General features: G+C 40.9%; 1 protein-coding gene across 1 annotated transcript in view; it reads right to left on the bottom strand.

The window, feature by feature from the left end:
* NOTCH2 (notch 2) overlaps positions 1-22,489 on the bottom strand; it is a 99,831-nt gene that overhangs the window by 55,491 nt on the left and 21,851 nt on the right. The window contains 2 exon segments of the mRNA XM_009892893.1: positions 14,954-15,076; positions 21,669-22,004. Of these exon segments, the coding sequence (XP_009891195.1) occupies positions 14,954-15,076; positions 21,669-22,004 (459 nt within the window).

The raw sequence follows: 22,489 nt of genomic DNA, 5'->3' as shown, positions 1-22,489 counted from the left end.
GCCAGCAGGCAGCCTGCAGTATGTGACAAGACATCTGCGAGGGTGCGAGAAGCAGAAAGAAGAAAGGCCTGCCTGCACAGCAGCCAGAGGGACTAAGAAGATGGAAGATGGCCATACCAGTGTCAACAGGCCAGCAGCAAAGTAACTCTTGTCTGGAGAACTTAATTCTTTCCTATATAATTACGCAATGGATATTACCTAATGAGGAAGAATACAGTTCTTAAGACTCTTCTACCTAAAATACTCATTTTCCTTCCCCCAGGTATTTCCACAGACAACCACAAACAGTTGGTGTTTTCTTGGTTGTTTTTTGGTGCGGTTGGGGTTTTTTTAGAGACAAAATAAATACTCTAATAAAACGCTTTAATGACTGGTGATATTGGAGGAAAAAAAATCATACTGTTTCAGGAAGTTTTAAGGAAAAGGACCACTGGACCTCTAAGTATGAAATAATTTTCCCAGGATACTGAATTCTACAGTCACATCTACAGGAAGCTCTGCAATTTATATTTACTAAAGTATTTCTTTATCCAAGTCCATCTTGCTTTGACATCAAGATCTGGAGAACCTACCACTTCCATCAATATTTTGTCTCGCCACTTATCTTCCCAATTAAAGGTGCATGGTCTACTTTTAACCTGAAATTGTTTAGCTTAAGTTTCAAGTCATTCATTCTTATTTTGAGTTTCTTTAACAGATAAAACCTAGTGGCTAAGCTAAGCACCAGCTAATTTCTTCCCAGGCTGGCACATGGGCACACGTGCTGCCACAGAGTACTGGTCACAGTCCACAATCTCCTTTTTGATAAGCTATTTCTCCTCTTTCTGTTACATGAAGAATTCTCTAGCACTGAAAGCTTGCCTTTTTTTTTCTTTTTTTTTTTTTAACACTTCCTTATAAGTTGCTTTTACCACCCTTCCTAAAACATTGATATGATATAAGTAGCACCAAAAGACCGCCCTTTATCAGAGAATAAGATTAGATTTGTTTGATGTGACCTTTTTCCCCCCTCTCCAGATGACAACATCACCTCCCTCACTAGCTTGAAGCAGTTTTCCATTATTTGAGTCAAGACTCTTAAGTATACTGCGTTGCTACTACCAAAATCCTCCCATTTGTAATCTCCAGCTACTGTACCAGCTGCACACTTACATTTGCCTGGAATTCCCCCCATACTCCAAGAATAAGAAATTCAAGAGCAGGCCACAGATCTTCCCTGCCAATTTGCCTAGGCTCCAGTTTATTCAGGTTTGGCAATTTAAAAATACTTATTAGAGGTTGCTTAACAGTCACCTTGTTTATTAACGGCTCACAAATTATGATGCAAGTGCATACACACGTCCTCCTCCAACACACAGAACTGAAACATTTACTGTTGGCAGGAATGTAAAAATGTTCTGTCTTAACCACCTTCATCTACTATACTCAAATCATGATTCCTTGTGTTTTCAAAGTACTTAAATAAATCTTAGCCTTTGGTCCTGAAAGCAACGGATTTTTTCCCTTAGTAGCAAAGAAATAAAATTATTAAAAAAAAAGAAAAAGTTGCACAACTGGCTTTGTTCTGTGCATGTACTCCTTCCTCCAGCAGGACTACTTCAAAACAAGGATTTTATCACTTGAAAAAACATAATAGAATTGTAGCAGCAATAATAATCACAAGAGTTGTCAGAATTAATCCTCGCTTCCCAGTTTACTTAGTAAAACAGTTGGGGGGAAATCTAACACTTCATACTGTTATCTGCAAAACATAGCTCTCTACATCATGAAAAAACAAAACCATGCATTTGTCTTAATAGAAGTCGTTTCTTCATTAGCTTTCAATATTAGCTTATCAGTAACCAAACTGAAAACAGTCAGTTATCTCAGACTGGTTCCTAGTAGTTGTGCGTATCTCACAACTCAACACAATTGACTTCCTTTAAAAAAAAAAATAATCAAGACCTTATTTACTTATTATAAACGTGATTTTCCTTCTTTTCTTGGAGGGGGCCCAACCCAGATCAAAGAACACACTCTCTGACAAACACTCATCCGTAGCGTAATCGTTTTGCAGAAGTGTTCTCGCAGCATTTACATCCTCCTTTTGACTGCAGCCAATTTAAACTCAGTATCACTAAAGCGTGAACAGCTTTCAGCGCTGAAGCTGCCACACCACTCCAGACTGTTATGCCTCTCTCAGAATCACTTGCCTTGCAACTGGCTGAATAGCACCCCTGAAATACATTTTGTGGGGAGTTTTTTGGTGGATTGGGGTGTGTGTGTGTGTGTGCGCGCGTGTGTGTGCACACACTTGTGGTTTGTTGTTTTGTTGAGCTGCTTTTTTAAGCAAAGATGGGCAAACTACTCCCTCATATAAACTCTTTGGGTTTGTTTTTAACTTCCCATTTCAAGTGTCACCAGTAATATCAACACTTCAGGATTATTTTTTTTTCTAATATTGTTTTTTTCCTAGCCCTTAATTCTCCACTTTTAGAAAGGACAGTGCCAAATGACATCACTGATGTGCTTGCAATAACCCTGGGTCTCAGGCTATTCCATATTTCTGCAGCCCTAAACTAAACCAAACTTTTAAAAGATACATCAATGTCTCCCTAGAAGAATAAAGCAAAGTTTAAAGTTCTTCAAGCAATTCAACTGTATTTCCAGAAGATATCTTGTCTGAGCTCCTTAAATTTGATCTTCACTTAGCTTCTCAGATTTCTAATGCTCCTTTTGCAGCTGCCAGATCAGCATCATATTTGTGTTTAATTATGAATACGAATCAAACACAGCTCCATCTTAATGCAGTTTGTTTTAAAAACAAAGGAAATTCAACTCAGTAGATGAGGGGCGTAAATGAGCAATTAACTATTGCATTTTACTATTGAGTATTTTAATGAAAAAAACTTGTTCTTTATTGAAGTTATAATTGAAATCCAGACTCAAATAACTTCTGGGCAAAAATACATGAATCAAAAGCAACATAAGGCAAGCAGAGCATATTAATCTAACCACATTCAAAAGTACTCAGTCTCATCACCAGCAGGCAATATAGGTGTAAAAGTTTTTGAAAGAGTTTTTGAACTATGTTTCAAAATACTACAATCCCAGACTAAAGTCCAAGGCGCTGACATTTCTTAACTGGATCTAGTGAACTGGCAAGAAAGCAAAGCAATTTCAAGTTCACTGGAAATGCTTGAGCCCTTATTGTTAAAGTGGGGCTTGAGTAGCTTGGAAATGCATTCTGGAGCCCAAAGTCTTCAACAGAGAGAAATAAAGGGTTTTTTAGGTGGGGTGGGTTGGTGGGGTTTGGGTTTGTCTTGTTGTTTTTTTGTTTTTGTTTTTTTTTTGTTGGGGTTTTTTTTTTTTTTTAAGACACTCTATGGTTGCTTACATGTTGTTTTTTAATCTTTAGGTGTCAACAACGTGGGATTCATGGTCAATATTTTAATTCTTCAACACAGGTTTTTTGGAAGGGGGGTTTTGTTTTTGTTGTTGCTGTTTTGTTTTGTGGTTTGTTCTGTTTCACTCCCCACCCCCACTCCCCCCCGAAACCAGTACAGATATTTGTAAACAGCTTTCACAACTGCCCTCCCTCAAAGGAGCATCATCACTTAATTCTTAGTGGGACTGCAGGATGGCCACAACCCCTCATTCTCCCAAAGGGGCTGGTTTACCCTCAGTAGAGACTTCAGCTCGTTGCGCAAATCAGAAATAGATTAATATTTGGAGCAGGTGCTGCAAAGAAAAGATTCGATGCTTGTGGTGTTAGTGACCTACGTCTCTGATGTAGTGCCTGTCCTGGGAGCTACCTGAATGACTTTTTCACAGCAGAAGCCTCTTTCAGTGTCTGACATAAACCAGGATTTAATTCTAAAACTTCTTAAAGAATATTCTGCACGAGACTTCTTTTTGTTAGTGAGGAAGATTTAAATCAAATGAGACAAAAGATCTCTGAAACAGTTCACCTACGGGATGCTGCTTTGACTCAATTGTACTGGACCAAGTACATTTATTTGTAGCCACGTACTTGGTAAGCCTGTTTTCTGCTTCTTAAAGAGTTTTAGGAAGAAACAAGTCTTTCATTCACAGAATTTTAATTCAACTTTCAAGGGCAAACTCTGTTATGAATTGTACAGTGTAATAAACATATTCACAACCCTAGTGCTTCTGAATGCCACAACCACTGAAGCTAAACATTAATTCATTTAGCTGGAAGTTTCTGTAGGCATTTCTTTTCTAGTGCTCATGGTAGTTTCAATTACATTTCTAAAAGAAACATAGTAAGTATAGGCAAGCGCAAAGACACTAACTGTACAATATTTTAATGGAAATGTAGGAACATACATATAAAAAAACAACAAGAAAGGAAACACAAATTATTCCAAGAAGCTAATAAAAGCCTAACCTGACCTTGATATTTGCAGAGCCTGGGAAATCAGCAAAATGCCTAGTCAGGTTCTAAGTGACCTTGTACAAAGTAAACAGCTAGTCCATGTGGTATTTCAAAATTGAAAACTAGAAGTAGAAAAACGGAACTGCCTTCAACTCTTAGCCCTTTTTGCCCACTATGAAACTAAGTTACTTCCTGCTTATTTCCCCTCAGAAGAGACATATGGAATAAGACAGACACGTTCGCTCCTTTGATTGCTCCCATTTTCAGACCAGCAGGAACCAGACAGGAACTCCGGGAGCTTCTCTTTAGGCAGACACAGGATGGTTCAAGGCCCCTCAAGTAACTGTACCAGATTTCATTGATAAGAAACAGCCAGTCTTAGAGCTCTCTATGCTAAATAAATGAATAAATAAATAATAATGTCTGATTTCCAAAGGTAAGGCAGATTGCACTCATTTTATGCAGTGTCCTACACTGAAAGAGTAGAACATTAGCTTGCACTAGTAAGAAAGCAAACCAGTCACCCTGGGAAGCAGCAACAGATGCCTCCAAAAGCTGATCCCACCAAACCACACAGTCTTTGTGTAAATCCCAATTCCAAGACAGAAAACTGGACTGATCCTACAGCTGAATGCAGGACCTTCAGTCAGTGCAGAGGTCTCTGTCTTTGACACAGCAGACTTTCCAAAAACGAGAAGGTTTTCTTGGCCTTTTAACAGCTCTCCAGCAGGAGAGACTGCTGATGCACAGCTGGAGTACCAGAGGCCAAAGCTACAGAGAGGAGATCTCACATGCAATTTAAGCACTAAAAACATTTAGTAGGAGGACCAAGGATGCAAATAACTTGAAAAATATCAGTTTCTTGATAACTGAGCTGGGAGTAGATAGCAACATCCATTTCTCTGAAAATCGTGATCACCACAGTACTGGACTCAGACTGAACTGGAAGTCAGAGTATCATAAACGTTTAGTGACACCGGAAGGGAAAGATAATTCAGTGAAAAATCACAAACCGGTCCTCAAGGTCCTAAGAGACGCACTGGAAGAGACACATCAGGTTTCAAGAAGTTCTTACGCCCCCATCCTCTCAGTACCTCACCAGAAGTTTGTCACTTATCTCAGACTAGTGCTCCAGTACATAGGGAAGAGCTCACTAGCTCTCTTGAAAGGGCTATCTGGGAAGCTGTAAGCCAGATTTAGACAGAAGTCCTCTGAAAGAGTAATTTAATTCACAAAGTATTTCAAAGATTATTGTATGGTTTTTAAACACAATCGAGTGTAGCAAAAGAAAGCATGGCTCATTAGAACTGTTTACATTTTTTCTCCAAGTTTCAAAGGACTACTAAGTGAGAAGGTGAACAGCATCTTATCAAGACTCAAGAACAGGCCAAGAGATAAGAAACAGTATTTGTATAAATGACTGAATCTAATTGTGGCCGAAGGTTAGCGGTACCACACTGCAGGGGACCACGCGGTTTCTTCCCTTCTCTAACCACCTGTGTGTATACGGAGAATGCCAGCTAGCAGACCACATCTGGCTAGGGAAGGACATTTCTCTGTCCAGTTCCTCCTTGTAACACAAGGAAAACACCTGCATTGACTGCGTAACCCAAAGCATGTGTCGGGTCAAAGCTCAGTTTCCTCAACTTGCTGTGTGAGTCTTGTCAGCAAGTGGAAAAGTAAAGGAAAACCAGCATGGAGCTATCAGGCCTTTTAGTAATATGGTGTCTACGAAAAATACTTTAGCTCCCATGTTTTTGAGTTGTGTATTTGTAAAACCATTCAATTAATCTTTAGCCCACACAATTAGCCATAGTCCTTGAAAAAACTAAGTTACAATTAATGAATACATACAGGTAGTGTAGCATTTAATTAATGGTCTGGAAGGAGATGAACAGTAGGCAGTGGTATCTTTAACAAAACAATACTTATATCATCCAAGAGGAAGCCAGGAAATTTCAGACAGGCTCAACCAAGCGAGGTTGCTGAGCAGTGCAGCAGCAGACAAGGCCTGATGCACAAATGCCAAATAAAATAGAAAAGGCAAACAGACTTGTTGGAGAAGGTTTTGGTTGGGCACTCCTTGAGTAAAGACTTCAGCTCCCCTGGAAGACTTCAGTGGAGACCTCTGCTCAATCACAGCTTTAATCAACAAGACAAACATTGCTGACAAGACATTTGCCTACAAGGAAGAATAACTAATGCAAACAGTTGTTGTGTAATAGCAATGGCATAGCCTCAGTCCAGAATACATTTTGCAGTATTGAAGCCACCACCTCCGAATACAGACATTGAAAAGGGGTAGAGTTCAGAGTCCGACAGACCGATGGGGAAAAGAATTTCATAAGAGAGTTACAAAGCAGTTGTTGCCCACAAAGGGACAGATGGTAAAAAGTACAGTACAGCAGTTATTGCAGGGAAGATACAGCGTGTGGCAAAGTATACAAAAGAAAATATTTTATTATTTATATAATTTGCTTTACCAACACAAGGTTTCTCAAGGCAAAGAACTTCAAACTTCTCTGAAAGATGCAGCACCTTTATACAGACAAGAAGGTCCAGAGCAATAAACAGGTAACACTGAGAGAAAGGGATCTCAGTGAGATGTCCAGATCACATCCAAACTCCACATCCTTTGACAAAGCCATCTCCATGGCTCCCTGCAGGCAATCTGATGAATATGACTGCTGCTTTCAGCTCCAAGGATGGCTTCAGGCACACACAGAATTCAAAGGACCACACTGTTTACATTTGCAAAAAGTGCCCCCAGTTGCACGCGTGTTTAGTACAGGTGTTCCCTGCTTAAGTATTACAATGGTTTCCCCTCAAAAAAAAGACTGAAGCCAAGTATTTCTTCCCTTGCAGGAGTTTTCTAAGGGAGTGAGAGGCATCACAGCTCTCAAAAATGTGCTCTTTCCCCAGGATTTCAGAGCATCTTTCTCCCATTTGACATAGAGAACTACAAGGCAGCAAAGCAGCAGCAGCCATTCCCAAACCTCAGGTGTTGGGTTTTGGTTTTGTTTTTAATAGATCTACTGTATTGTGGGCAATGTCAAATGCCACCCAATATATCATAACATTTAAGAGCTTAATATACAATTTGAACAACTGAGGATGAATCTACAATTGTAGCAAGGAGAGTAAACATCTGTGTTTATTTTAGGCTAATATGGTAGAGAAAAGAGTTTAATTTCATAACCACGCTGGGAAGCATGTAGTGGAACTAATGGGCTTTTACAAGGGATTTTACAACCCCCAAATACAAAACTCTGGGCTTTAAGAGACTTACGCACGCCCTGATCCATTAAATACTGGCCTAAATCACTCCCCTCAGACTACTGGGTAGAGAGGGCAGTCCTGACAGAGCTCTTCAGAGGCGGTAATACTAATGAACAGAACAAAGTTCATTAAAATTTACTACAGATGCACTAGTGAGACTGGTTTACTATGGCAGTAGCAGATGAAATAACTGGGCATAGCAGCAGGGTAACCAAAAGGAAATACACATCACCAAGCTACTCTCCATTTCGCCCTTCTCTTTACCTCTTCTTGGAAAGTACCTAACAAGTGAAAAGATCTGCAAGGCAAAAATGTAGCAGTTGGAGCCAAACCTTACAATAAAAGCTTCGTAGTCTCAAGCTATCTCAGCAACGCATCTTTAGTAATTATCCAAAGACAAATCACTTCATTCGGAGCGCAAGGGAAGGGACCGAAACTGCCAGAAACAAGTCAGCTGCAGATAAAACAACTGCTATCTATTAGCCTGGTCTCGCAGCGCACATCCACCAACCCAGCCTCACTAGAGTGGTCTAGCCTATTTTGGTTTAGTGCCAAACACATGCAAGATGTACTGAAAACTTAAAGACAGCTCCACAAGAGATTATTTGGCACATCTGATCGCAAAGAGTATTTCCCAGCCTGGAAAGTCACCAAAGGTGCGAGGGAAGAGGCAGCGGCGTGGTCTCTAAATCGGATGCTGTCATTCTGTCATCAGATCAGTTCAGCTGTTAACACCTCAGGTGTTTTATTACAGCTACCTCCTAACCAAGGCTTGCTGTTGGGAAATGGAAAGCAGCACAAAACAAATGGGAGGTTGTATGGTAGGTGTTCCAGAATCCATACTGGATACGGTACTGACAAACGGTGTAATTTTTAATGCCTCTGAAATCATTCTGCTCTGCACAACACTGGAATCAAGCACTACAAGAGAAACAAATAACGTCCAGGACCAAGTTTGTTTATGTCCAATGCTTCAATTCATTTGTACGCTCAAACTTGGAGCTGCCAGCTCTGGAGGCTGCCACGTGCTCCCTGCTCCCTTTTGTATCTGCCAGTTCAAACATGAAGGAAGAAAAAGAATCATAATCCCTCTTGGCCTCTTTCAGAGAGCTGTCTCTTGGAGATACTACAGTAGTGACAGCAAATCACCAGCCAACTTGTCAAGTTCGGTGTAGACGGATCTCAGCCAGTACCAAAGAGGCCACTATGCTTTTTAATAAAGTTTGGAAAGGCACCAGAAAGTCTACCATTGCTACACCACTGAGAAAGACGACTGCACTTCTTGCGGGAGTCTGACCCAGCCTCCCTCTGTTAATGCAAAGGTAAGGATTGCTCTTTGCACATTACATACACACACGCCAACCAGAACCAGAAAAAGAGTGCAACCTTGACAGTGCTCTCTGGCAGGTAATAAATACTCTATAGAAAGTAGCAAGGATGTATATTCTGTCGTTTAGGAGACTGGCATCTTCAACACGATCCATGTCATCTAGTGTCAGTTAGTTCCTCTACGTTTCAAGCCTCTAAGTATTCCAGTAAGGCAGTATTTTTTGCACAGTAAGTTAGCATGACTTGCTACTGGACACTTTGTGATATAGAAGCTGAGAAAAGTGGTATTTGGCAAAGAAAGTTTTAAAAAACAAAATACCAGAGCATACAATCTTACATTAAAATGTTAAACATTAGCCTTTTGATGTTTATCCTCCCTTCTTAGCAAAGAAAAGTCACGTCTGCCCAGAGTTTAAGGCTGGGATTTTCAAAGAAAACCAAGGTAGGGAGCAAATATTACTCTAATTAAATAGGAATAGAACCCTTAACTCCCCCTCTTTGAAAATTCCTGCCTAAAGCTCTGCAGAAAAAGTAACCCTTGTGCTAGTGTTTAAGAGCATATGACCAAGCTAACAGCTATTTTAATTAAAAAGCACAGCCCTGCTGCCTGAAGAGCTTTTCAGCTCAAGACAAACATTTGCTTCTTAAGCTAGCTTCCAATGCTGAAGTTATTTGGTGGAGTCAGCTGTTAGCACACTGTGCTTCCCTTGAGACAGAGGTCTCCTAGATTTTAAAAATATATAGTTCACTGGAGCCCCCTTTTCAGGGGAAAACAAAGCCTAAATAAATACGACTGCCATGGGAGTCTTGCCTTCCGAGCCACAGGGGTAGAAATAATGAAAAGAGGCAAGCAGGCCAAGCCTGCAACTGAAGCAGTACAACGTAGATCTTCCAAAACCCACTTGAGCGTGGACATAGCATGTCCCCCAAACCCAGAGACTCATCCCACAACTCCTCATCCAGCCCTTCAGGAGCAAAACATGCAAAGAACTTAACTCATTGGAGGATACAAATCTTAAATCTCTGCTGTGCGCCTTTCCTGAAAGGTGATTTGGGCCAAATACACATTCATGAAACACTGCAAATTTTCCACAGCGAAGTAGAAGTCCTTCTCAGCCAAGAAAAACAAAAGCATTTAAAGGATTTTATGTTGTTAATCACTTCAGTACCCAAATTCTCGAGTCATCTTTCTTGACACAAAGCCGCGTAGGTTAGAACAACAGAGTAAACAGGTGCATTTTAAACAAAGCCTTGTTTGTTCATATGAATTGTAGCCTGGAACAACTGACCAGCCTTTTAAATTCTCAGATGATTTCACCGTATCCTGTGGAAGGACACCCCAACCTTCCACACGACTTTACAGCCCTGGACTGCCATCACTTCCTCAGCATCCACTCACCCAGAAGACCACTCTGTGAATTTTAATTCCTGATCCCAGACACAGGGGAGAAGGGGAAAAAAAAGCAAAAAAAAAAAAAAAAGCAGCTGGACAGGATTTTTTACTAGATTAGTGAGTTAAAGTGGCATAGTCCAACAAATACCAGAGCCTGCTCAGGAGACTGGGGAGGGCGGCTGGGAGCAGGGAGAGAAGGCAAAGGCACCTTCCTCCTCCTCAGACCGCAGTGAGCCCATCACGCTGGTATAACTGCTGCAGAGTCTTTACATGGCACAGACGTTAACCAGGATTTTTGGCTAATCCTGACTCGAATCACACTTAAAACACACCAAATTCTCCAACCTGCCATGCACAGAGGAACAGACTTCAGTGTTTCACAAAAGCATCCCGATTTATTTCCAAGAAAAGGTGAGGTTCATTACACATCTGCAACATAGTGTCTTGAAAGGACTCAACAAACACTGGTTCTGACAAAGGATTTAGCCTGGGACAAGATAAAGTCATCCTTAAACAAACAAACAAACAAAAAAAATCAGTTAACATTCAGCAACAGGAAAGATCTGGGACAGCTTCACCAAAACACATCCAAGATTTTCTTGCCAGTTACAAATTTATGAGGTTGACAATCATTATAACCATATGAAATACGAGAACTTTGAAGGTGACAAAAACATTAGTGACAGCAGGAATTTCTCTTCATTTTTTCTGAAAGGCAAGATTTTATCTTTCCGGAAAAAGCTGCAAAATGAGAAAGAGAAGGCATGCACTTCAACCAAAAAGAAGCAGCGAGCTCTGTTTGAGGAGTAGGAAATTAGACCAAAAGCAAACAGTCTCTCAAAAGCTAGATTCTAGTAGCAACCAGAAAAAATATTTTTTAAAAAATGCATAGTTATGTAGTCCAGCCTACCACCTGTCAGGGAATTATAAGAGGCAGATGGTTACCAAAAGGAATTGGCACGGATTCTGTTTCAGTAAAGGATGCTTCAATATTACATTACAGAAAACTATTCTTCATGGGACGTAGTACAGCTTCTTGATTTTTCTAGCAAGGAATGGGTCTGGTTTCTCTATGCCATGAAGCACAAAGTATATTAACAAACATGCTAGATCATCATCCACAGCACAAAGGTTAAATAAAGACTAAAACTGCAAACAGACCAATTTAAGCTTCTCCAAGGTTACTTGACAAGTAAGTATTTGAAAGAAGACACTGCAGAAGAACTGTTATAAAGACAGCATGTCTACATTCTAAGTATTTTTAGAAAATTTAACATCCTTTCGGTTTTGGCTGACGTTTACTTACAAGCATGCATGTTTGGGTGCTGCTTTTTTTTTTTTTTTTTTTTAAACAGCACACAATGTCCTCTACCCTGAAGGTTTCATTGGAAGCTTCTGATTTCCTGAATTGTTCAATCTCACAGTTCCATACTGTTGGGCTATAAGCATTTATCAGAGACTCTGAAAGAGTTGTTTGCTCAGCTCTCCCCTCTTCACTTACCTTACAAGATGATTTACAATGTTATAAACCATGTTTGTGCAAAGGATGGACCTGCACTTTACAACATTTCCTTATTGCTGAGTAACTAATTTTTTTATTGTAGTTTACTCCTGTCAGCATCAGCTGCAGTTAAATCTTGGAAACAAAATAATCTCTCTCTAAACTATTCTAGCAGTCCTCCATCTACCTTCCCTATTTTGTGCTCTGCCTCAGCATCACAGCTCACGTCTCCGTGCTGGACGTGCACTGCTATCCTGCACCTTCTTGGTCTCTAATTGAAGATGCAGGAAAGGGAGTGAAGTCCATTCAAAGAAACAAGCTTCTTTTAAGAAAATGCTACTGAGATGATGGAGCAGGGTCACTGCTCGGCTGACCTGCAGGACCACATTAGAACAAGAGGCATTCAGGTGACTTGCAAGAAAGTTTGTCTGCTCGGACCACATGGCTGCATTCACTGTGCAGCTGGACAGGATTTTGGGGCGTCACGGGATATCACTTGCACACACATTTATTGGACAAAAGGAGTATTACAGATACAATAAACGAATTCTTGAAGGCCAGCTGGCCAAGAACTTTTCACGACACAGGCTTTCAAGCAGTGAAGCAACACAGAGAAGGTCCCAGACACAGCCTTCCATAGCCATCGTGAGCCTTCAGCCTGCAGAGACACCCAGATCAGCAGTTACACTGCAGAAGAGCCATCACTAAGGCAACCTGTAGATGCACAGAGCTACTGCCCTACATGTGTCACACACACGCCAGTACGAATGTGCATAGCTAATTCTGAAGTTACCCATGTTTTAGTTTGAACACCAAAACTGGCACCGTTCATTTTAAACAAGCCCCCAAAGGCTCTAATGTGCATTGTTCAAACAGCCAAGCTGCTGTTTCCTAAACAGTAAGACCAGTTTTAGTTCCAAACTGACCTTATTCTTGAAGTCTAGAAAGTCAATGGCCTTGAAAAGCCACAATCTAAAACCGCTGCTGCACTGATAACCTGAACTTCACCATAAACAAAGGAAATTCTCAGAAAGCCCATTCCATGAAATTGCTTTAAAAAGTCATGGGGACATAAGGCTTAGGGAGTTCCTCTCTCTTTCCAGGTTTTCACAGAAGGTAAGCATCCTTCCGCCACACAAGGTTTTCTTGAGAGACTGGGCACACAGAAGAAGATGGCACAATACCAGGCCACAACACAGGTCTCATGATTTTTTTCAATGCTAGTCAGTCAGAGCCTGTCAGAGGTTCAAACAGGGAACCACCAGAACTGCATTGCAAAGAATTTCAGTGGTTAGTAAGAGAGAATCTACACAAACCAAACAGAATCACAACTTGTTACCACCAAGGTCTCTTCCAGGTGAGTTGCAGAAGTCCGCCCTAGTTGACAGCAGCCATCCACCCAAGTCCTGTAAGCCAAAGCTAAATTTATGATGCCTCTACAAAGGAAAATAATCCCTTGTACATTATAAACTCATGCTGTATGCATGCATCATCCATCATATCCTCCACGCTTCAGGAATAAGCCCAAGATTAATTTACTACTGACAAATGCTAGAAGCCATAACAAGGTTTATAATTTCTGTGGCGTGGAGCGAGATTTTAGGGATCACTGAAGGGCTGTTGGCTCTACACCCAAGCTCTCCATGTTTTCCTTTGCAGGTTTCACTTTCTGCAGACTTTAAGAACGTTTAGACAGAGAATCGGTACAGAACTTGCTCATTAAGGGGACACCTCATTTTCTCCTATTTACACCTAGTTTCAATGAGTTATGCAAGCAGTGGTGCATTTCACTCTTATGTGGTTTTAACTTCATTTAATAATATATAATTTTTTAAGTTAATGAGGGTTCTAAACTGGGAGCCTCCTTTGCAGTTAATGACAAGTAGTTTATAATGAGAACAATGCTCTCTGAAGAAAAAAAGCTAGAACAACATGAAACCTCTGGTCTCCAGCAGTCAAACTCACAGTACATCTGTCTGACCTACCAATCACTACAGATGTTCTGGTTTCAAACAAAATATTTTCTAGATTCAGATAAAAATGTGATAAAGGTCCTTCAGAAGCTGAGTAACTAGTTCAAGCTTAGTTCCAACACAACTATTCCAAATTACTTTATGAAAGGAAAAATGCAAATTTAGTCCATACCTGAGTTTTCCAGTTTTAAGACTGGTTTTTTTACCTATGATTTTGAAAGAAGGGCAAAACTACACTCAACTGAAAAAGTGTGCCAGCTAAGAATGATTAGTATGACTCAAAAAAAACCCAACCCCAAAACCGGAGGTATTTGTTTATTTTTGAGGTATGGAGACATTTTGTGACTAAAGATGACACCGAATTTCCTGTAAGCTGCTTCCTTACACCATGCAAAACATTTTCTTGAAATTCACACTTTTTCCCCACTACAGACTCAGAGTAAAGCAGACTCATTTACGAAGCAAAAGTAGCTTTGCTAGTCAGAGAACTCCAGATAAAAATCAGTCACAGCAGGAAAATAATAGCAAAAACATAAGCTTCCCATACATATGCTGCTTCTCTTCCCTCCCTTTCTCCCACCTATGCCTTCTTTCAGATTTGCCCTGTTCTTCAGCAGCATTACCACATGTAGCATATTATCTACACGAGGATCTTTATCCCAGATTAAAAATACCCCCAAATTTACCAGCAAAGTACCATTAATGCACACATCTGTAACAGCAAAGCCATGTTTTGTACTTTTGAAAAAACACATATCCTCTTACAAAGTAATCCATACAAGTAGAAGATGCAGCTTTGGTAGTTGCACTGCATTGGAGGTCAGGAATCACAGTACCTGTCTGCCATACCCATGCATACATAATCCTCGAATACTGGCTGGTGCAATGGGAAATAGCCCTGCATTGCACTGGCTTTGATGAAAATCTTCTTCAAGAGCTCCACTGACATCTGCCCCCCAGACTGCAGAACAAGGCACAGATGTGAGCTGCATTCAGCCACATGCAACTCGAGTTGTACGTTGGGTGAAGGCCAGAAGTCCTGCATTTCATTCCCATAAAGCGTGCTCAGCCCATATAGAAATGTTTTCCATAGTACGTACCTGTCCATTGCGGTGGGCAGCGGCAGTTGTACGTGTTCACACCGTCCACGCATATACCCCCATTTTGGCAGTTGTGATTGGGGCAGTCGTCAACGTTGTGTCCACAGACGCTTCCCTCAAAACCTGGACAAAGCAGAAACACAGCAGACTGAAATGGGCTTCCAGCCTCTTTTGAAGAGAATTCACCCTTCATGCATCTTCCCCCTTTCTTTCTTTCTTAAACACTTGCCCTGTTAACCTAATCCTGGTGAACCTCAGTGTAGCATGCTGACCAAAGACTCCATTGAATGCCTCTTCTGATAGCATGCAGGTCAGATTACACAGTTAGAACACCACTACCATGGGTAGACAGCCAAATACATTTTCACCACCAAAAAGACAAGGGTATTTTTTCTTTAAGTGACTAATGAGCACTGTCACTCAAAGCAAACAAAGTGAAGACCAAGAGATTTAGTTTACTATGAGGTAAACTCATCACTACCCATCAAGCAGCAGTTAAAGCACCACCCAGGACAAGTTTTTCCCATGGCAAAAAGAGTGCCTGGCATTCACTTTGTTAATACCTCAGCATAGTTCATATGCGTTCACCATGTCAAAGAAAGATCTTCTACGCTTTGAAAATGAGCTTCCAAATTCCTGATTTGGCCCTCTTTAGCGTTCGGCAAGTCAGTCGACCAACAAATCAGCCACCACCCAAGCAATGCTTATACACTAAGCCCTGACTGAAAAGCAGAAGAAACCAAACACCCTTCCCCAATGCAAATCAAGGCTCCTCATAAACGTAGCCACGCCGGCAAAATATCCTTGCTAGATCTCCCTCTCCTTTCAAATAAGGAGAAGCGGGAACATTAAGGAAGGGAATCATCAATAATCCATCTTCCCCTTAATTTCCCCTGCTGGTTTACTTCGTGCTTCATTAAATAAACCTACCATTTCTGCTAGATGAGAGACCTATTTATTAAAGCACAAGTGGATGCATGCTAATGTAGATGAAGTAAATGATTCCAGAATACACGCGCTAATTTAAAACATCAGCTCTGCCTCTTCACTGCTTTGGAATGTAATATTAACATGACACAGTCTTCTCATCCAAAATTATTCTTTAACCCCTCTACTTTTGATGCCCTGTTCCAGACACTTCCATAACATCTGTGTCAAGTCACACAGACCCTCTAAGCAACATCTGGTCCAACGCAGATCATGCTGTGCGGCAGATGAGGCTGAGACTGTAAACCTCTGAAGTGGCTTCTCCAGACTACCACTAGTCTCAAGAGACTCGAGATGGTTTGTATGCATTCCCACCTCTTGAACTTCTCCAATACTACAGGTAAGAGTCAGAAGCAAAGTGCTGTTGTCAAGCTGCATCAAGTACATTAGCATCCATCAGCAAGGAAGAACACTCAAGAGAAGAGACCTGCATTATTACCTTCTCTCTTCAAAGCCCTTCCCACTTTCACCCCAGATGGTGCAAATTTCATGGCAGTAGGTAAGTTTAAAATGAAGAGGAAATATATCATGGTTAGCCTGAATCCTGATCATCAGAGCAGTGCCTTTCTGGCAAAAGGTTATGAGGAACAACTACCAAGGAACACAATTAGTATCAGATCACTATATTTAAAACTGTACAAAGCTACAACACACGACCGAAGGCTCAGCTGTAAAACACAGGGGTGTCCTTTCAGCTTGAGGAGAATCATTCCACTGACCACAGATTGCACTCATGCCAGCAACGTGATCAGCATGGAAATGCACGCTGAACCACAAACTCAAAAGGTTTAAGTTCCTATTCTTTCAGCTTGGACAATATGAAGACCTATCCTCCTTTCTAGGAAAGAAATTCCTGACAGCAGGCATTTATTTAAAACTATCTCACTGTACTCCACACAAATTTAAAGTGGCCCCATGATTTAGAGAAGTAATAAAGCATGGAAGTCACCCCAACACTAAAACCTCACCAAGCCACTGTACGTGTTCACATTTTAACCAGCTATATTACCATCTAAGAGCTGGTCCTCAAGCATCTCATGCAAATGTAGAAAACCATTAATCCCACACTAAAAGCTGGAGGATACCACTAGTGACAGTAGAATAGAAACAAAGAAAGAGCTCAAAAAAAAAAACCCGATGTAGTAAAAGGTTCAAGAGAAATGACACATAGCCAAGTGCACTCAGTCAAAAGACATCTCCAAGGGAAATGGAATCAGGAAGGGTTGAAATGGTGAAGACGACACTATTTTAAGTGCACAGCTGAAGAAAACACAAGTTTCCTTTTTGGTAACTTCCCAACTCCCAAATTCCCTTTAAATTTGTCTTACTCTAAAGAATAACTTTGGCTTAGGTTCAGAACATCTAAAAAGCTGTAAAGGCATGATTTTTGTGTCCTCTTCAGTCGAACTTACACCGCAATATTGCAACCTGCTTAATTTGTATGTAACACTGTCATAGTGGAGCTTAGCTTTCATTGGTAAAACCGGTCCTTTAGACTCATGGTTGTTTGGGCCAACGCACCGACATTTGCGCACGACAAGCATGAAGTTGCTCTGAGACACGTGAGCTTTTCTTAAGCTGGGTCCCAGATCAGATTTAGCAGTTACATAACCTGACTCCTTTCCAGAAAGCCAAAAAGACCACTGTTTTGATGTATTTAGACACCTGACACTGTTTCCTGTTCCCCCCTGTGCTGGGACTAACATGTTGTCCTTTGCTTTCTCCCTCCAAGAGAACAGTTTGCAATACGTATCCTGACTTTTGCTCCGTATCTCCAAAGACAGCAAACTAAGGAATGAGAACCTCAAGGGGAAAAGTGTTCCCACTGCTAACAGCATGTTGTTCCTCCTCTAGTATGCAGACGGATACAAGCAGATAACTTTACTCCTATGTCATCTGAAATCTCCACCCCATTCCGGAGGACAATAACCAGTTCCCTCCAAATCTTAATCCTTAGCCTTATTTCAACCTAGAAATTTCACCTCAGATTTTCTGCAGGGCAAATTAACCATGGGGACAGGAAATTGTACCTGAACAAAAATGTCAACTTATTGCCAGATTTAGGGCCTGCTGACAAGAAATTAGGGCTTTCATGTGTGGATTTACACAAACAAATCTTGTATCGGGTATCTGATGAAGTCAGTTGTGCTAGGAGGAGTCAGCATCCACAATTGACCTGCATAATTTTAACAAAGTAAGGTTCTACCTACCAGGTGCCCACCAGCAGTTGCCTGCATGCAACTCCGACAGTTCAGCTTCTTGAAAAAACACGAGATGGGCTACTCCATGTCAGAGAGCCAGGTCACCCAAAGTAGGGAGGCACACATGCCATCTCATACCCCAAGACTGCCACCACACGGAACCTCACACCCCACAGGAAGCAGCTCACCTCTAAATCCCTGCAGGCAGGGTCTTCCCCACGGCAGGAAATTCAGTATGGCTGTTAGACCCCATTCATGATGCTCACCGTGCGGAGCAGCGTGATGCTCCGCTACAAACCGGTGTGAGGTTACTTCCTCTTCCCAGGAAGTGTTCCAGCTCTCATAAACAGCCTGCTCCGGCCTGACAGATCGTTTCCTGAACAAGCCCTTGGAATTCCCTAGGGTCCTTATCTTAGTTAATGGGTAATTATTTTGATGGATAACAATGAATAATCACTTTCCCAGCTAAGAACTTCCTCTATTGACTTGTTTTAACATTCCATTAAAGGTTAGATGCCAAATGAACTCCTTTTTTGTCAAATATTCATAACTACGAGCCCATTCTTATATTTAAAGGAGTTGCTAATGCTTCAGGTTAAGTCTCTTTCACAGAAGTGGTGTTTTATTTTAGTATGACCCTGTTATGATTGACCTAACATGCTCACTTGTCTACAATCTTGTTTTTACCCAAATCAAAGCCCAAAGGGAAAAATGATTATGCTAGACACATAGAAAATAAGAAGTTCCTTTTCATACAGATGTAATACTGACATACATAAAACTCTTCGCGTACACTTGCCACCAAATGCTGACTTCTTCTAGCACGCATGACTTCATGAATTACCTAACGCAAGATTTGTTTGTGTAAATCCACAAGTGAAATGGGAACCTGAGAATTTAAAATAGCAACTTGACTACACTGTACATAAACAGTACTTGTGCTACTGTGACATGTAACTCCAGGTTGTAGTTTTTTTCCCCCCACAATTTCAAGCTCTTATTCTCATGTATCTGTATTTGAAAAAAAAAAAAAAAACAAAAAAAAAAACAAAAAAAAAAGAAATTCACTCAAAATCCAAGAAAACATCTACAGGAGACAAGAACCCATTTCAGGTCCAGTCCAGAAGTAACCTAATTGTGCCTAAATTGCTGCTTGGGCACAATCAGTTTCTTCAAAGAGGTTTCACAGGTCACAAGATGCAAAATCATATCAAAAACCATTCCAGCAATTCAAGATGTAACTGCCTCCTGCCTCTACAGCCATAACGTTGAGCAATGGTAATGTCTTAAGGCAGTCCAGAAGGAAGGGATAGAGCAATTCCATTTATAGTCACAATATCATCGGCATTGCTCCAATTCAGAGAGGGAGTCTAAAGAGGAATTTGTAGTCCGTAACCTTGGCACTCTCTTCCAGATGAGCAGGCCTTGTTCACATCTTCCTTGGGTGCAACAAGCCACCATTTCTCTTTTCTTTCTGTTGACCTTTCCTTTCCGGACAGAACCTTTTCCAACACTTCAGAAATTTTGCTCTGCATGCTTCACTAAGGATGAAGAAACGGCTGGGTGACTTGCCTCTATCAAAGAGTTTAATGTAAGCATTTTGGCCTCTCCAACCTCTCCCTATTTTTGCTGGTTTTCAAATGACTAGTTTTAAAAAATCAAGCTAGCAAAACAACCCGACCAGCTTAAACAAATACAGGAAATACAGAAGTGAAGACTCTCAAAGCCGCATTAACTCACCCCCACTATACCCGTTGTGTAACAAGTCCAAAAAAGCAGCTAATAATCCAAAACGTGTGTGAGCAGTGTGGGTGTGTAACTGTTACTATAGTAATCTCATTTTCATTTCCTGACCATAGTTTAGCCAGCCCACACATTTGTCTAAGGGAAAATGTGCTTCTACCTAGTCTCGTGCCCCTGTAAGAGAACCACGAAAGCCAACTGTCTTATCAGCTTTACAGGATCAAGTCCTTCAAACTTCATCTTTCTCTCCTCTTCTCCCCACCACGCTGCTTCTGCATGAGATCTGCTCCTTGAACTGGCTAAACAGATCTGACTTGAAGAAAATTCTGAATTTCTGATCAAGCCTGTTAATCCAGAGATAAAATTACCTTTACAATTTCATCTTTAAAAGATGCAAAGCAGAAAAGCAATATATTCCCCGAGAACAACTGTTAGTTAAGATACAGCATTTTCAGAGACCCTGTATGTTCAAGCACTGTTTCTTCAAGCATAGTTAGAAACACTTGCTTTACCACAAAAATTAAGATGATACATCCTTCTGTTTTAAGATCAACTTTCCTAAGTTCTTCAAAGTCACATGGTTGCTCAGACAACCCGAAATTGTTGTGCAGGCACTTACTAAGGTTGGCAATGTACACTTAAGGTCACCTGAGCCAACATTTCAAGACAAAGGTCTCCGAAAAGAGTGTATTTTTCACAGGTAAACTTGTAAATGCTCTTTCCACACATACCTGTGACTCTAGATGATCCTCATGACAACAGTCACTCTACGTTCATCCTAAACACTATATGGCAGCTACATTTTTCACATAAATAACAGAGAAATGCTTAAGGGGAGAGAGTTTACTTTTCTAGATTACCACACACTAAGCGTTCATGTGCCAAACTGCAATACACTTAAGTAGGAAGTCTAGTCAAAAGCATTTCTAAACAATCAGTTTCCCATGGACTGAATTAGTAAAAAGATAAAAAAAAACCCTGCTACGTAAAGATGATTAGTACTGTCCTGTGGTCAGTATGACAAGTGGATGGGGAAGAGCAGGACAGGATGAGACCACCAGGACCCCACCCAGGTGACATATGGCCATTTTTAGAGACAGGTACCTTGGTGATTGGCGCTCAGCTTGACACACAAAAAACCAATACAGCCCACGATCCTGAGTAAGCACATCATCCCCGCTGTGGATGAACTCAGAGCAGCTAACAGCATCAGAAAACAAGCAAGCATAATTTGTCTGGAGGTATTACAGGGCAAAAAGGGTGTGGCGAGTTGGAAATGTCTCATTACAATTGGGAAGAATTGGAGGAGAAAATGCAAGGGAATAGAACCTAATGTGTTTTAGGGGTAAAGACTGAGGAGAAACACACACATTCATCTTCATTCAAGCACTGAAGTTAACTGTGGCCTTTACGGACACAAAACTGTATTTGTAGAGGTTTATGTTCATGGATTTTCACACTCTGAACAGGCATTAGGTGATAACACCTTAATCTCCTTCAATCTACCTCATCGTCCTCACCTAGTTGGTTCTCTGCCTCTAACTGAATTCCAAAGAAATCTATAATTTCTAGCCTTCTTCCCTTTTCTTCCCATCCATATTATGAAATCATGACACTCAGAAATTGACATCTTAACAGAGCTTCCTGCCTTGTGAGATTTCTCCCCTCAACCTTACATTACATGAATATCACACAGAAACTCCGAGAGAAGTTTCCAGAAGAACACAGATGGGAATGCAGTGACAAGACTACAAAACCAAGCACTTTGAAGATGCAGCATTTACCTGGCAGACAGTTGCACTCAAAGGTGAAGTCACTTGTCTGATGGCAAGTTCCTCCATTCATACAGGGTGACGGGGAACACGGCACATATACGCTCTCACAGCGATGCCCCGTATAGCCTGGCTTGCACTGGCATCGGTACGAACCAGGCAAATTGACACAGGTCCCACCGTGTTGACACAGGCCTGGTGTGGCACATTCATTCACATCTATCTCACACTTCTGGCCAGTGTAGCCAGAGAGACAGATGCAGGAGAACTTATTTCCAGATACAGTACATGTACTTCCATTGGCACAAGGTTGAGAGGTACAGGCATCAATCCACTGGCAATCCTTTCCTGTAGGATCAAGACAGATCACTCCATTAATAAGAAGTTATTTCTATGGAAAATAGTATTTCCATCATGCTACTTCAAAACGATTGGTGTACTAAATCTTAAAATTATTACAGGAAAATTTGCATCTGCATATTACAATATTATATTTGAAACAAAAAAAAAATCATTTTTCTGGTTAAAGTATAAAGTCATTTTATTTACAGGGTAGCAGCAAGATATAGAATGTTGTGATCTATAAAAATAACCCGTGACCTGAAATCATACTACAAACTGACTGCCACTCTTCTTCTATGTCCCCTTTGAGAATGAAACGAGTGACCTTCCATGGTTTCCCCTCAGACACCCAATTACAGTTTTCCCATAGAAAGATTTTGCTGGCCAAATTTACTTCATTTTTTTCTAGGAGGGGGACTCTGAACTCAAAATGCAACAGTCGCTCCAGAGTAGGTTCTGCAGTCAGTTTTCCCACTTGGACAACCCCACAA

This window comes from Charadrius vociferus, unplaced genomic scaffold, assembly GCF_000708025.1.
Source record: "Charadrius vociferus isolate BGI_N301 unplaced genomic scaffold, ASM70802v2 scaffold39, whole genome shotgun sequence".
Lineage (NCBI taxonomy): Eukaryota > Metazoa > Chordata > Aves > Charadriiformes > Charadriidae > Charadrius > Charadrius vociferus.
This window is presented reverse-complemented; position numbering and strand designations above follow the sequence as displayed.